The sequence below is a fragment of the Acartia tonsa genome, chromosome 10, assembly GCF_053477335.1.
Source record: "Acartia tonsa isolate MP-2025a chromosome 10, ASM5347733v1, whole genome shotgun sequence".
Classification (NCBI taxonomy): domain Eukaryota; kingdom Metazoa; phylum Arthropoda; class Copepoda; order Calanoida; family Acartiidae; genus Acartia; species Acartia tonsa.
The window spans coordinates 38,681,569-38,699,229 of NC_137269.1; the positions used below are offsets into that span (position 1 = coordinate 38,681,569).

At 34.3% G+C, this 17,661-nt stretch overlaps 1 protein-coding gene across 2 annotated transcripts in view; it reads left to right on the forward strand.

The window, feature by feature from the left end:
* The window catches only part of LOC145330026 (uncharacterized), a 107,049-nt gene that overhangs the window by 37,545 nt on the left and 51,843 nt on the right, over window positions 1–17,661 (forward strand). For both annotated transcript variants that reach the window (XM_080174561.1, XM_080174562.1), the window contains exons 10-14: window positions 4,025–4,183; window positions 15,023–15,101; window positions 16,370–16,525; window positions 16,818–16,934; window positions 17,387–17,608. In XM_080174561.1, the coding sequence (XP_080030687.1) occupies window positions 4,025–4,183; window positions 15,023–15,101; window positions 16,370–16,525; window positions 16,818–16,934; window positions 17,387–17,608 (733 nt within the window). The remainder of the gene's footprint in view (window positions 1–4,024; window positions 4,184–15,022; window positions 15,102–16,369; window positions 16,526–16,817; window positions 16,935–17,386; window positions 17,609–17,661) is intronic.

Here is a 17,661-nt window from a genome sequence, read left to right on the forward strand (position 1 = left end):
TATGTGTTTTACCTCTAGTCACTATAAATCTGGATTTAGAAAATTTTTCGGAAACATCATAAATCCTAAAACAGCAAAAATATTCAAAAACAACAACTTATTCCCTCCCCGTCCCTCATATGTTAATCCCAATTAAATAGCGTATTACAAGCCCCTTACTTAGGGTTTGTCTAGCTTTATTTATAACCCAGTATGATGAAACATTTTTAAAGATTGCAATTTTTTTTTCTTTTGCTTAATTGTATAAACATACAGTATAATAAAACTTTCTGGAATTTAAAATTCAACATTTTTACACTATTCCCATTATTTCAAACAAGAATGGTAACATCCAGAAAAGTATTAAATATAGGGATGGAGAAAATTTTAAATATAAATTTACTTGTCCCAAGAGTTTTATAATCTTGCTTTTTCATTCGTTGACTTAAAATCTTTTAGTGCCTCTAAGAAAAATCATCAGTGTCCAAACTTTTTCATCAATAATTTTACCTACGCATGATCCTTTGTTGATATACAAATAAAACCCTCTCACTATTAAAGTTATGTGCCAGATATGTTATGTAGTAGGTACTATTTTTCGGTAATATTTTGGCTCTTTGTGAAAAAGTCTCAAACCCTGATTGCAAGATTTTATGATATTGTTAATACAGACGGACATACTGAATGTAGAAAAACTTCGCTATTAAAATTATAACCTTACACTAAAGTTCGCTTTTCAATTTTGTGAAGGTGAAAAGAATTATTGGGTGTCTTATGGATCAAAACATGTTGAAAGTAAGGACTTTTTCTTGCTCTTATAGGTTGCCCCCCCCCCCCTAGTCCTCTAGGGATACCTGAGGGAGAGGGGAGGGATAATTTTTTTTGGAGAGTTGAAGTAATCTTCCCCAAAATAGCTAAACAATTTTCCAGGACCTATGAAAAGCAACATAGTAAAGGATAACCATATCGGTTCAGTGGTAAGCGAGATCCTACTTTACAGAAACAAAGACAGACAGACATCCTGTTACTTTTATATAAGGATTTCTAAGCTACATAATTTGTCTAATAATATTCATAATGGACTTTATTTTACCAAAATGGATAACTTTATAGACAAATAAGTTTCGAAAATAAAAATAACTATATAATAATAACATAACTTTTTTTCCCAATCCAAAAAGGGAAAATGAAAAAATTACTTGATAAAGTGATATTAAAGATATATAGATAAAAATGGCATTTTTAGCTATAATATTGTTATGTTTTAAAGTATTTTTTATGTTTTGATAACTTAATTTGTGTAATAAGCAACCCAATAATCAATACAATAGTTTTTCCTTTCCAGTCGTTTAAAGATCCTAAATAACATACAACCTTATACTTTATAATATGTAAGTAACTAGATGTATGTAAGTTCATTAAGATCTTCTAAAACCCGCATGTAAATCCCAAAAAGAGCCTAATAAACTAGCTCAAAAATATTTTTTTCCTTTCATTTAACATTTGGTTAATGTTGGGTTCAATCTCTCCCAACCCCTTTAATCAAGCCCCATTCTAGTGTTGAAGCCCCTAGATGCTAGGGACACAGCCTTTAGCACTCATACTGAAGTAATAAAAACATTTAGGCTATAGAAAACTGAAAGTCATTTATTAGTTACTTATTTATTTTTTTCTCTTTTCCGTAAATCACAACTACTCTATATCTAAGATTTGTTCGTACGGCCGTACATCTTTATTTGATTCTTTATACAGAGTTGCTAGGGACCATAAAAATATGCCTATTCGTCAAGTGAATCGCAGTACCCTGTAGAGTAAGCAGCTTATAGGGTCTCAAAAAGTATACAAATTTTACAACGCTTGGCCGAAGTATTCCTATTGACGACATAGTAGTAGAGAATATGACGTCAATTGGCATAGTTTGACCAAATATGTATTGGATCCTTTGTCCACTTTTTTTTGGATCGAGACAGTATTAGCTGCTTCAATTAAATTTTCGCCATTATTTTTACTACGATTCTTTGAAACTTTTTGTTCTTATTTTTTGTTCCGTCTATACGACAACGGTGTGTCTTGAATACCGCATAACACATTAACAAATCATCAGAACTGCATTTTATTACAAAAGCAAAAACGGCTCTTACCCTTTTCTTTTTGCTTTCATTATTTTACACATCCATTTATTTTAATGGCTTTGGCCGTAGCATCTTAGCAGTAGCCGTAGCATCAAGGGGGTAGAAAAATAGCCTTATACCGTCACCTGACTTAAATGTAAAATTACAGTAGCCCAAAACCATCATTGAACATAATTAAAACTTCACTAACATGAAGAGGTTAGCGAGATCTTAATTGACACACTAACCAAGATCTGCTACTTTATATAAGGGCCAGTGGCTGCACTCCTAGCATCTAGAAGCTCTGTATTTGAACGAATAAGGAAAGTAGAAAAATTGCTTTAAAACAAACTTAGATATAAAAATTTAAAAGCCTAAAACGGCCCATGGACCTATAAGAAGCTTCAATAAAATAGAGAACTCAATCGGTACAATAGTTATCGAAATCTAAAGATACAGACAAAAAGACTTTACTATTTTATATTATAAGATGGTGAAACAATATACGTGAATGAAGGCCCACCCACATCCATAAATCCGGTGCTCTGCGACAGTTTTCCATTATTTTCTTAAGTGTCCATACGTTCTACCAATCAATTTTTTTCAAATGGGGGAGGGGGGAGGAGGGTTAATATCTTCATTTACATTATAATCCTATTATGGTTGGGGGGAAAAATTAAATCTTTTAAGTAAAAATTAGATACGTGTCATGTCTAAAGACGTTGAAATATTTACCCCTTGCTACTATGTCAGGTGCATGGTGTTTAGCGTAAAAGTTAGAGAAGAGGAATGCCCTGGACCATCAACAGGTGTAACGCATTACAATAAACTTTTAGCCATAAAATTGACTTAAATAAAAAATAAGACAAATTCTAGTTTTGGTAAGATTTTGCTAAATAATTTTTTGGCTGTACTATGATAAATCTTTTGATACTTTCATTTATAAGGTCTGAATGAAGTCTATACCCATGTATTTACAAGAATAAATATAAACTTTTTATTTATTAAACATCATTACCGCATTAAAAACGCAAAAAACATTTCATAAATTGTAATCATCATTGCAAAACTTTGCTAATGTAAATTAATGGAACGCCTGTTTTGAATGACATAACTCTAGGATATAAAGGGATAGGACAATGGACGATACATTAATGTACATCCCCAATAATGATACACAAAATTGTCTCTCTGTAGATTAAAATAGTGGATAAAAAGTTTGAAAACTCATCTTAATAAGCCTACCAATGAAAATTCAAGTCCCAACAGTTGTTAGCCAATGAATAAAATAACGTTATTATAACACTTTGGGGACTAGTGTAATAAACAGTCCAATGCCCCCGTCCTCCCTGGAAATAATTACATAATGATTAGCATAAAAAGCCTATAATAATGTATAACACATATGTAATGACAGTATTAAATATGGATTTTATAGTATTCCGCATTGTAAAGAGATAAACAAGATGACAATAACCCATTAGTTGAAAAAAAAGAGCACAGTCTCAATTAAGCCTTTTGTAGATTATAGTTTTCGTTTGGACTCTGAAAAGATAATTGGACATAAGATTATATAAAAAGTTTCCTAAGGTTACAAGTTAGCAAATGAGAGAATTTTGTTTAATTTAAAGCCATATGTCCCCCCAGGAATAAGGTATAACCAACAAGCGAAATAAATCTAAAATAATATTTGGGGGGCAAATGGAGAGGTCGTTAATTTTACGATGTGTTGCCCACCCAACGACAGCTGAAAAACACGCATAAGTTTCATGATTTTTTTCCGAATTAATTTCGTTATTGGTATAAGCTGATGTCCCCCCTCTCTAGGTTTAGGCTTATTAAAACCCTTTTGCAGAGGCCTTTTAAATCCTTCTCAAACTTTATAGATCATATCTTTTTTGTATTATTGTGTCTACTTCAATGTAATATTTCAGGAGTCCAAGGTGACGAGCCTATTGCGGGAATGCCTTGGCCCAGTGCGCAGCATAGTGTGTATGGTGGCCCACGTGACCCCCTCCCCAGCACACTACAGCGAGACACTGCATACTGTACAGCTGGCATCCAGGATTCATAGGATACGCAGGAAGAAAAAGGTGGGTGATTGATCGATTGAGAAATTGATTAATTGATACATTGATAAATTTAATGATTTATAAATTGATAGATTGTTTAATAGATAGATTGATATTTATGGAATGATTGATGTATTGATAAATTTAGAAATAGATTGATAGATTGTTAGATAGTTGATTTATTGGAGAGATTGATGGATATATTTTTGGACTAACGGGTAGTAACATTTATATATTTTTGAACAGTTAGATATATAGATTTATAACTGATAGATAGATGGATAGATATCTAAAAACCATACATAATGGCAAATTACAAAACCGCACGGAACAAAATAAAAAAATGACCAAATACACAAATTCATGTTTTATATATTTCAAGACAATTTAGAATAAAATAACATTGATAATTTTGTTTATACAGCGCGAAGCAATATTATTAGTAGCAGAATGTATGTGTGTGCGTGTGTGTCAAGTAAGATTTCATCAAATTCTAGTTGTGATTTTAGACATATTCATCACTTAGATATTTATACTGAGCTGGATCTTTAAATCACTCCAATGGTGCGCTAAATCACCCCGCGCAGAATTTCAGCCAATCACAGCGGCGAATTTTACGAAATGGGATGCTGTTATTGGCTGAAATTCTGCGCGGGGCGATTTAGCGCACCATTGAAATGATTTAAAGATCCAGCTCTGTTATATATCAAAGTAGTAAGGTTTTTGTTTACTTACTTACACTTGGGATGGGTTTGGGCTATTTTTCTGCCACCTCCTAAATCTCTGAATACAAAGCCACTAGATTTCAGCCGTGATCATCACTTTTATCGGATGACAAAATACTAATCCTTATCATTCTCCTTTGAGAAACTTGGTAAACACAGACATATACAACTGTATAATAGGCTCGCTACTGCTGGCTAAAACAGTAATGTGGTATCCTGTATTACAACAATCAAAACTGTCATACGATTACTCATACCCAGTAGACCGACACTGTACACAAATTTAACAAGTACAGGGGTAAATAACCAGTAAAATACTGCTTCTAAAATTTTAATTAATATTTCTTTTTATGAATCTCTTTGTTTTGTAATTTTTATTAAATAATTATTTTATAATTATAAGTAAATATCGAAAAAAATCATGTGTACACTGAAATAACCACTGAAATACTGCTTCTAAAAGTTGAATTAATATTTCTTTTTTATGAATCTCATACATTTTAGTAAATAATTGATTTAGAAATATATTTAAATTTCGAAAAAAATCATATGTACAAATTAAGTACTGTACAAAATTAGACCCTAAATATACCTCCCACCCTTTCATACATACGAACACAGTGGAAAAATATCATAGCAGCTTGATTCATGAATACATTATTGTGAATTAGGGTACCAAATTTGCTGTTAGATTTGTATTTTTTAGTAGCGAAGGTATTAATTTATTTGTTCGTCCACCCATCCGCCAGTACGTCTGTCAGTTTGTCTGTCTGTCTGTGCTGCCATACTCACGTCCGTCTGTCTATTTGGCCTAAATTTTCTTGTGAAGCTTAAAGTCGATTCCCTTTACATAATAAAGATCTACCAATTCTAATATATTCTATTAATGACTTTATGACTAAAGTCTTTAAGTAAAATACATAGTAAAATAACCCTCCCAATACATAATGATCCATTTATTTATCTATCTTTATTCTTTATATTGATGCGGTCAAATTTGAATTTTTAGGTGCGTAGCAACTATATAAGTTCTTATATCCCATTCTTTAACTAAATTCAAAGTAGCACAACTGGCTACAATATAATTAGGAAATGTTCGTACGTCTTTCAAGTTGCCTCATTGAGGGAATGTATGAATTTTAAAGTATGGCATGCTTGATATTTAACGAAAATTGTAATATCCATCCATTCAGTGGCGTACCCAGGGTTGTTGATGTAAAACTTTTAAAAGGGAAGGAAGGCCTTCCCTATTAAATTTTAAGAAGGGATGTTGACCCTTCTTCAACCAACCTTTTGCAGGCCCAAGTGACCATGGTATAATTTACAATAATAGCCAAACTATTAAAAAGTTAGCTTGTTATTTCTGCGAGGTAGTTATTGATATAATTGTCCTTGTTATTATCTAAATTTGTGGGAAAATGAACCATTTCATCCTTGTTGATATTTTACAAATTGGCATACACTCAAAATATTGTTCAATATTGATGTAAAAAGTAACTAGGACAATTCTTTCAACAAGTACCGCAGCAATCTCGTAAAGTATTTCATATAATTTTATTTTATAACGTCTTTACCAAGTGATTTTAAAAACTAGCACCTGGTACCTAAAAGTTATACATTTCAAGTGGGAGGGAGGGGGGCACCCTAAGATTTTTAATAGAATTTTTTTTGGGGTGGGGGAATTGAAACTTTAACTTCTCCAAGATAAATTGTCTTTTAGAAAACAATTCCTTCCAATAGAATTTACTTTTGATATGTAAAATAAAATTTAGTGTTTATGAACTGCTCTCCCCCACACTTTTGTTAGTAATCCTCAAGTGTTTTCTAGGGGCGTGACCGCTACTAATTTATAACTGAATAATTCTTAGATAACAGAAAAGTGGTTTTAAAAACAAGGATGACATCATCTTTTTTAAAAAGATAAATAATAATAGTCTTTACTTCCAAAATAAACATCTATAGTATAGCTACGCTTTCTTTCTTATATCGATTCAAATTGCAATAAAAACACAGATTAACAAGAATAATTATCGGTTATGGACAAACGGACAGACCATAAATGTATAAAATTATGAACTTACATTGACAATACAACTAAAAATGTCAAACTATAACTTCCTGATTTATACCATAAGTTAAACATTTCAAATAATTTTTGCCATAATAGGTATAGCAAGACTAGATAATCAATCTCTTAAATGGACCAATAGGAGCACAGTGTAGAGACAGTTAGTCTATTATTGGTTGGAAAAGGCACACGTTTTAGTACAACAGGGCGGATAAATTTATATAAAAAATAATGGTATAATTATAAGTAATCTTTTTTAGGGTAAAGTTTTTTTTGTAGGACTTATGTTGCAATATTTGTTGATTCAATATTACAAGAGCTTTTAAGGAAGTTGCCATCCTTGTTTTATTCAAAGTTACTTTATTGTATTTTTGAAGGGGTGAACAGCAGTTGACTCTATTATATAAGCGTGCGGTAGGGGTTTTTCCACCCCCTAACAATTTAGTTTTTCAGGAAAGCTTTAAATTTTTCTATCTCCTGAATGTTCACATCCTATTTGCAAAAGGCTGTGCATACCCCTGTTTAAATAATTTTTATTTTTTTCGATACTCATTTACTTACTTTGTCCGTCAGTCTGTCTGTCCATACATATCGGCACAAGATCTTTTGGCTGCCATATCTGATAGATGTCTCAATTTGTTGACTTTTTTTTGTCCATTTCATCCTAAACATTAACAACTAGAAAATGGAATGAAATAAAATTGTCATAGACGACATTTCGTTATTTTATCGATATGATTTTTGCCGGACAATCAATATTAAATAAAATGTACAGAAAATAGGATCTATTATTGGTCATATCTAAATATATTCAATGTTAACACAATAAAAGAGGTACTAGAGTTTAAAAATACTAGTGGATAGGTTGTAGTTTCTATGGCTTGTGACCCCCCCCCCCCCCCCTAGATATACCACACTTTTCTGGGATCTTGCTGCGTCAAGTATCAACTGTTGGGAATATCAAAGGATGACTCCATGCAAAATTTGAGCCGGATCCGGCCAAAACCGGCCGTGAATTTTATAAAAAACCGGTTTTTTCCGGTTTTTAGGGGGTATCTGTAAATCGATTTAGCTGGAGCAAAACCGGTTAGAGGTACAAAAAATTTTACTTCACATGAAATTTAGCCAATGCAATTGCCTACAAAAATGTACTTCATCATCAACTTGATTGGACAACTCTTTCCCCTCCTAAATGTCCATTAAAACCTCGGAAACGGCAAAAATCGCCAAAAATCACGCCTTCGGCGGCGAATAACGGCTAAACGGTCAGCCGGAGGCGAATAAAACATAAATAAAGAAATGTGCGGCTCAAAAAGTTGTTCAACATCAAAGAGATGCTTGAAGTCTCTAAAACGACTCCTTCCCCTCCTTTAAGGGGAAAAACTGAAAAAACGTGATTTTCAAAAGTATGCCCACTTCGTGGGTGTGGGGGGCACTGAACCCGTCACCCCAGGGTCACCAAATATAAAGTCTAGGCGGCCCACAATGCTGAATTTTCACCAAGTGAAAGTCTTGTGTCATTATCTCTTATGAGAAAAAAGTTATTAATTAATTAAAATTTCAAATTGTGATTTTTTGATGGATTTCTTTGATGAAATGACAGGCTGGTCAATTTTTAGGCCATTTTTTGCGGTTTTTGGGCCATCACGCCCAAACGGTTTGAGATAATCTCACAGGACCTTTTGCCCAACCTAAGTCTGGTTATTTGTGAGGTCTAGGAAAAAAATCAGACTTACGCAAAAGATTATAATTATAATCTTTACACAGAAAAATGGCACGAGGTGAGGGTTTGAGGGGGCAAAATGAGCCGACCAGTGATTTTTGACGACGCGCAGCGACGTCGTGCTTCATCCAATCCAGGATTTTTTTTTCTTAGAGCTCACAAATAACCAGACTTAGGTCGGGCAAAAGGTCCCTTGAGATTATCTCAAACCGTTTGGGCGTGACAGCCCAAAAACCGCAAAAAATGGCCTAAAAATTGACCAGCCTGTCATTTCATCAAAGAAATCCATCAAAAAATCACAATTTGAAATTTTAATTAATTAATAACTTTTTTCTCATAAGAGATAATGACACAAGACTTTCACTTGGTGAAAATTCAGCATTGTGGGCCGCCTTGACTTTATATTTGGTGACCCTGGGGTGACAGGTTCAGTGACCCCACACCCACGAAGTGGGCATACTTTTGAAAATCACGTTTTTTCAGTTTTTCCTCTTAAAGGAGGGGAAGGAGTCGTTTTAGAGACTTCAAGCATCTCTTTGATGTTGAACAACTTTTTGAGGCGCACATTTCTTTATTTATGTTTTATTCGCCTCCGGCTGACCGTTTAGCCGTTATTCGCCGCCGAAGGCGTGATTTTTGGCGATTTTTGCCGTTTCCGAGGTTTTAATGGACATTTAGGAGGGGAAAGAGTTGTCGGTATATTCCTCTTAGTATTATTTTTAGCGATTTCGAAAATTTGAGTACCCCCCCCCCCCCCCCCCAACAAAATAATAATTTAAGTAAACTATTATTAGGTTGGACAGGAGGAAGGGAGGGAGGGTATATAAGGCGAGACACGAGCCTTGCCTTGCCTCCTTAGTCAACCATGCCAACCAGTTTAGGATCTCAGTCCCTCGCTACAAGGCAATCTATAGTCGACTAACAAACAGCTTCAAGCTTTCAGTCTATTTATATACAGAATTCTTACTGTATTGTTTACCCCTTTCCCCTCCCATCTGACCAACAACCCCCTTATCCCCGCCCCCTTTATGTTCTCCCTCTCGTCCGCTCCGTGTCCGCGTTTTTTAACTGTATTGTTTACCCCTTTCGCTTCGCTTCGCTCGGCTTCCCCACACAGCACGGACACGTTATTGAATTAAATTGAAGCTTGCCTTTTTCCCGTGTCCAAATCTTTTCCTCCTCCCGCAGACTATCCAGACTGTCGGGGGGGGGGGGGGGGGGGGTACTCAAATTTTCAAATTGATAAAAAATTTTGTAACAGGATAACGCCGAGTTGTCCAATCAAGTTGATGATGAAGTACATTTTTGTAGGCAATTGCATTAGCTAAATTTCATGTGAAGTAAAATTTTTTGTACCTCTAACCGGTTTTGCTCCAGCTAAATCGATTTACAGATACCCCCTAAAAACCGGAAAAAAACGGTTTTTTATAAAATTCACGGCCGGTTTTGGCCGGATCCGGCTCAAATTTTGCATGGAGTCATCCTTTGATATTCCCAACAGTTGATACTTGACGCAGCAAGATCCCAGAAAAGTGTGGTATATCTACCCCCCCCCCCCTACCAAAAAAAGTACAAGAGGGAATTTTGGAGAGTCAGGTATGTATTATCTTATGGCCAAAAACCTTGAGTCAAAATAAATATAACCCATGAAAAATATTGTAAAACTTAACTATAACCAATGTGAAGATTTCCTTAAAATTGTAGACTTATCGTTTGCGAGATATTTCTGGACATGAGAAAAAAAATTTTAAATCAACCCTCTATTTTTGACACCCTTATTTTACTACCCCTTTAACAAAGAAGTAAAATTTAACAAAGACGACAACATCCATTTTTTGTAAGTAAATTGTTTCTTCAATTATTTATATGGTATTAATCTTTTGAGGGCAAAAGGTTGTTTTGGTTTACCTGAAACTTGGTAATCTCAAGAGGACAGGTACTCAACAAGTCTATATAAGGGTTGGGGTAAGGGTGGTTTACCTCCTACAAATCTTCAAAACCCTCATTTTACCTCCATAAAAAATCTTGGACGTACCGTATTCGGCCTTATTACTACCCAATTGATCCACTGGTTAGAGAGATTTGCCAAACAGACAAACAGACAGATAGACATATTGTACCATGTATTGTGGAAATGAAGTTCTACAAGTTGAATTATGGAGTAGCTACGCTCATAAAAATGTAAAAAGCATATTGTATAAGATTGCAGAGATAAAGGTATTTTTAAAAAAGCGACTAATATTTGTGTTGAGTAGATACTTGATCATTTTTGCACATAAAAAAAAGTTGTGGGTCTCCCGTTTTTTAATAAAAAGAAATATGGGAGGGGCATACAAATTTATATTGTCCATTTATTTTAGATTGGGTTAATCTACCATTCATCAATATAGACAAAAAAAAAAACCTTCAATTATTCACTCAAAAAAAGAACCTGTTCGGTCCAGTGGTTAGCAAGATCTTGTTGGTACAGACACACTCTCATCCATTCTCTTTTATATAGATACTAGCCTACAGCTCACGTTGTTCATTGTTCTGTAATGTTCTTGAGAATATTAAATATCCGTACTGGAAAGATAGAAGGCTGATGCAAATATTAAGCTATAAAATCCGTTGTATTGAGAATTTGTAGGGGGCCCGATCTTTCAGGGTTAAGACAGAAGGCTTATTTTATGTTTGCTGACCAATGCAAGTATACTCTAAGAATGATATTGTCTGTTGGTCTATCGGTATATCAAATACCACTAAGTAACATTACTCAGTATGTCTGTCTTTTGTGCACCCTTTTTGCTTTCATTTGCTTTGCCTTTTATTTTTTTAATTCAAGAGCTTATATAGTTATGGATTTTGTCATCCTTATTTATCTGGTAAATGTTAGTAGCGAAGTTTTACTTTCTGTCTTAAGTGCTCTGAAATAAATAAAATTACTGTAGAAGAAATGTTTATTGTCCATCCGAATATCCCTAACAGATAGTTCTGATTGTTAAGTTAGGCATATTAGAATTGTCCTATTGAATTCAAACTCGACGATAAGATTTTTGAAACTGTTATGTCCTTCAATGAAGTCAAAGTCAAAATCTTTATTTTTTACCATTGCTTTACATAGCTGCTCTATCACGTTAGTATGTCCAAATAAAATATCTTGTATTTAAGCTATTTAATGATATATTTACACAAATTTTATTTTATACAAAAAATCAATATGTACTCCCCCCCCTTTCTCTCTCTCTATCCCCCCATTCTCTCTCTCTCTCTCTCTTTCACACTCACACATACTCTCTATCCCCTAATTCGTTCTCTCTCTTTCTTTCTCTCTCTATCCCCCCGTTCTCTCTCTCTCTCTATGTCTACCCCCCTGTTCTCTCTCTATATATATATCCCCCGTTCTCTCTCTCTTTTTTTTTCTCTATCCCCTTGTTCTCTCTCTCTCTCTCCCTTTCTCTCTATCGACCCGTTCTCTCTCTTTCTTTTAAAAATATTAAGTTGCACATAAAGATTACGACTTTAACGTCTTATTTTATAATATCTGTTTAACTGATTTATTCAGTAATTTTTTGTTTTATCTATATCTAATGTAACAATACACGATATAACGTTTTGCTTCATTTTTTAAAACATTTTTAAAGAATATACACCTAATATTTTTCATTTCAAATTTTCGGCCTGAAAGGGTTAAAATGTTTAGTTTAATATCAGACCACATTACGGGAGTGTCGCACGAATCAATTTATATTAAAACTAAGTTTTCTTAGATTTACTATATTATAAATTTAAATTTTCTGTGTTATGAATAGAAATCAAATACTTCAATGTTATTCAAATAGCAACATAATTCAAAAAAACTGAATTAATGATGCTAAAAGTAGAATAATAGGTCTTATTGTTCTGGTCAATGAGAATTTAATAGGGATTATTGGAGCACTATGAGTTTTTAACATTCTTTCTTTGGAGAATTCGAGCTCGATTATAGACGTTTATTTCCTATATAGATCTGTCATGGATCTTGATGCATTATAGCAGGCCGTTGTGTACATGTTAAAAATTAGAAGATTTCATTAAATAAAAGTAATCGCAAATATACTTAGTAAATGATGTAATTTATTTGGTACTTTGTTAATATAGTCAATACTATGATTTTAAAAAGCATGTCGATATTATAACAGGTATGAACTTTTACATGTACGTTTTTCCCATCGAAATCATAGACACGAAGGTCATTTTCATTTGGCCAAATTTTAGGGGCATAGTTAGATAGATAGATAAAATAATTAATGCATAGATAGATACAAGTTTTAAAAATAGATATATTATTATTTTTCTAAAATTTTAGGCGATATGTAGTTAGATAAATAGCTAAAAAAAATGATATTTAGATAGATAGAATTTGATAGATTAGATAGAAAATTAGATTTGTTCTATTTAGAAAAATTCTAGTGGCATAAATAGAGCGTTAGAAAGATAGGCTATTCGATTGTTATACACATAGATAGTTAACGAGAAGGATTAAAATACATAGATAGATAGATAGATTTGATTAATTCTTTTTGCCAAATTTTAGGGGAATAGAGGTAGATAGATAGAAAGAATACATAAAAACATGGAATCAAATTTTGACCAAATTGTAGTCCTTTGTTTTATTTACATTTTTAATTTCAACATTTATTATATAAACAAGTCTGTATGGTTGTCTGTTTGTCCGCTGTTTTCCAGGAAATATACCAATAAATAATACAATGGTTTCAGTCTATTTCTTTGCCCAAAAGTATTTTAGTAAAAGGATAATTTCGTTAATCAGAGCTTGATCTTTAAATCGTTTTTATGCCGCGCTGAATCGGGGCGATTCAGAGGTGAAATGTAGGCGCGCTGGTGGTAAGCCACAGCGCACCTGATTTTTAAAAGATTTTCGGTGCGGTGTTGTTAAATCGCTTGCGCACTCACTAAAATATCGATCCGCGCCAGTACAACTTTATTACTTAAGCAGTGTCAGTAAGGTATTTTATATAAAATACCGTGTCAGTATAGTATTTTATATAAAACATTAATATATAATTTATTTTAAAAATAACTATAAAAATGTTTTCACGATAGTTTTGCAATAAAATATTAAAGTAATTAAAAAAAATATTTATTTATTAAATAAATCACCCCGATTTAAACCGCCAATGCCACTCGGTGAGTGGCATTGGCGCGCCGGGCCCGCGCCACTGCCCGATTCAAATCACCCATGCAAATTCGATTTAAAGATTGATATTAATAATTTGATGGTGCGCCAAATGAATCGCCCCGGTTTAAATCACCTATAAACGATTTAAAGATCGAGCTCAGGATGCTGTACGTATTGCTGCAAAAAATGGGGATAAATTTCAAATTGTTTTGGCGTGTGACGTCATACCCCCATCTCTTTTCTAGGGGGTTTCTTTCCTCCTTCCCTTTTCTTTCCCCTCACTTGTGACGTAAATAAACAGCCCCGTCAAATCAATTTAAAAATTGTCCCCATTTTTTGCACCAATACGTACAGCATCGTTAATCAGCATTGGGGATGAACATCATTTATTGTCCATTGTCTTATCCCTCAAGATACCTGGTCTTATTTACAGTTCCTTGCAAACACCACTATCTATTAAAAGTTAAACTATATCATTGCCTAAAAATTGAAAACAGTAAAAAGTGGTGCATGATATAGAATCAGTTTATCTGCTTTTTAATAACTAGTGGCTTTGTTACTAAATACCTCTAAATTGAGAGAGGTGACAGAAAAAAAGCTTGGGGCAAATTTTCTCTGAAGATGGTTAAAGTACACAACCCCAAAATGAATAAATCCTTCCCAGAACTTATAAGAAGCTTCACTGAAAAGAAGAACTATATCGGTTGGAGAGACATTTCCTCACAGACAGACAGAGAGGTAGAGAAAAAATAATGATTCCAATTACAGACAGTATGAACATCCAACAAAAGTATCATTGCTGCAATTGAAAAATAACTGTTAAACTATCTATCTACTCATACTACATAATAATTATTTTATTATTATGTGGTTTTTCGGTTATTTAGTGCAGTTCCAAGTTTACAGTTTTTGGGTTTCCTTGTTTTCAAAAGCGCAGCAACTAAATAACTCAATAGTGTGTGCTCTAATTTACATAGACAGTTTCTTATATATTTACTGGTGGCTGTTTCCCTAGCATAAGAAGGCTCTAGGTTCAAAAGGGGATTATTTTTCAATTGTTATCTCGTCAATTGAATGGCCCTAATGCTCGCTACAACAATGTTTTCATAAATGTTCGTCTAATTTAGCATATTCGACAATTTTCTTAAGTTAAAAATGAGTTTTAAAGAGGTTTTTGTTTCAGACTGGTGGTAGTTCTGGCGGTTCTGGGTCTGGCAGTTCTGAGGAGAACAGGAAGCTCAGCAGGCTGGCGAGATTACCTGGTATAACTATCTATCTATCGATATTTCTCTCTCTCCATCTGGCAGTTCTTAGAAGAACAGCTCAGCAGGCTTGCTACACCTTCATAAGTTTTAATTGAGACGGCCCACATTTTTAAAAGCGAAGCTTTTCTATAATTAGGGTCGGTCCGTCCGTCCGTCCGTTATCTCTATATAGAGGGGATAATGCATTGCTCATAAACAGGCCCATACTTATAGACAAAGATTGTGTAACCAAATGTTTCTGTCTATTGGGTACAGTAAAGCGTTTAATAAAAGTCCTAAGTTACTTTACATGACGGACAAATGAACATACATACATCCGCTGACAAAGGAGAAGTTGTGCAGCTAATGAGCGAGCAAGCAGTTACGCTTATTTTTTAAAAGCGAAGCTTTTCTATAATTAGGGTCGGTCCGTCCGTCCGTACGTCCGTCCGTCCGTCCGTCCGAGATAGATAGCTTTTATTCGTTAATTTAGGCATGTTAGAATTGTCCTATCGATTTCAAACTTTGCATGATGATTCCAGTAGTAGTTGGGTACGATTTAGAAAGCGTAGCAACTCTATAATCATTACCAGAATGTCCGTACGTCCATTTTAAACATGTTGATTTTTCTACTTTTTTAACAACAAATTTTCAAGTGTTTTAATTATCCGTTTGATCTGATTTTTGGTATATTGATTCCTGGGACAACAAAGAACAATATTATAAGCAAAGCAACTCTATAATCAAGTCCAAAAATTTAAGTATGTCCATAAACATTATCCTGTTTTTAAGCAGTTTTTCAACAAATTTACCTACAATTTTGATTCGACATTTATACATTTATGTTCCGATTTTTCAGTTCAGATACTATACAAGTGTTAATGTCCGTTTGTCCTACCGTTTCAGTGCTTCGCTTTAATGGATGTTGTCATCCTTGTTTTGGTAAATTTTAGGTTGATATCTACACACTAGAATTGAAATTTTGTAAAAATCTTTAAAATTGAGATTGCACAAAAGCTTTAAAACAGATCTTTTACAGATTTTAAAAACTTTGAAGTTTCAAAGAAAAAGGGATGGACAGTAAATAGCCTATAAACACTCAAATAAATGGAGCTTATCTAAAATGGCGAACTTATCAGTAGTTATTGAAATCTTAAGCTACATACAAAAAATCTTATAACCATTACAATAGGAAATTTATAACTCTCTGTCTTACTCTAACTATTATCTCTTATCTAACTATCTGTCTATCTCTTTACATATCTATCATCTATCTATCTATCTAGGATACACAAGTTCTGACCTGACCACCTCCACTGACCCCTCCAGCAGTGAACAGTCAACGGATACAGTTATCTACCTGGGACCTCGGGACGACGATGGAACGGATATGGAATCACCGCCCGTCTATCTGCCCACACTCAATTCTGGCGATCATAGAGGTATTTAGAAATTGGTGTAATACTACTTGGATCTTACGCCAGATTTTCATGTTTCTAATAAAGTAAAACATTCAGCGGGCTAAACTAACGATTCCACTAAGAAATTTTATAGGATCGATCTATCAATATCCAATGCCCAAGTACAGATCTTTGTACAGAAAATATTCACATATTCTATCTATCTAGGCTTGATGTCTTGTGTGTTGAGGGGAAGTAGCGCAGAGCTACCCCTGTCCAAGTACAGATCTTTCTATAGAAAATATTCACATATTCTATCTATCTATCTATCTAGGTTTGATGTCCTGTGTATTGAGGGGGAGTAGCGCAGAGCTACCCCTGTCCAAGTACAGATCTTTGGATAGAAAATCTTCGCCCCGCTATTCTAGTCTAGGCTCGTCTCAGTCTCCAGGTTAATATAAATTTTATATTCTTCTAGATACTTAACAATTTACCTCAAAGTTCCTTGTCGAGCATTAAACAGCCTTCTTTATTTTCGGTAAAAATATTATGATAAGGGGAGGGGGGAGGTGGTTCGTTTAGTTGTTTGCTACTTTTGGTCAGTTTAGTAAATTTAGGTTATATAGGGTAATGGGTAGCCCCAAAGAGTTAGGGCCTCGAAGGTATAGATCCCACCGTGGTTAGGTAAAAACTTCGTCAGGCAATTTGTGGAAAAGCAACATTAAGAAATCCTCCCCCAAAACAAAAGATAAAAAAATTTTGTGACCTATGATAAGCTTGACAGTAAGTCAGAACAATACCGTTAGCAAGACACATAGACAAACATTCTGTTACTGTATTATATGGTGTTATGTATTATATTATTATGTTGAAAATAAGAGTTATAATATTTAATTTTATTAGGATCAAGCCAGGCGCATACACCCGTCCCACCGCCTTTGACCGCCAACGGCGGCGGCAACAGTCAATTATCCACGCCAGTCCGCCGACCGCCGTCAAGTGGCTCCGGCGGACGGCGGTGCGGGTCTCTTCCACGGAATACAACCGGCAAAATGCCGCTGTACGGCAAAGTGGCGGGATATAAGCAACCGTCGACCAACTCGTCTGGGAAATCTGACAATTCAGGTTGGGCTTTTGTCATTAATACAGTAGCGTCGCTACTCGATAATGTATTTTTA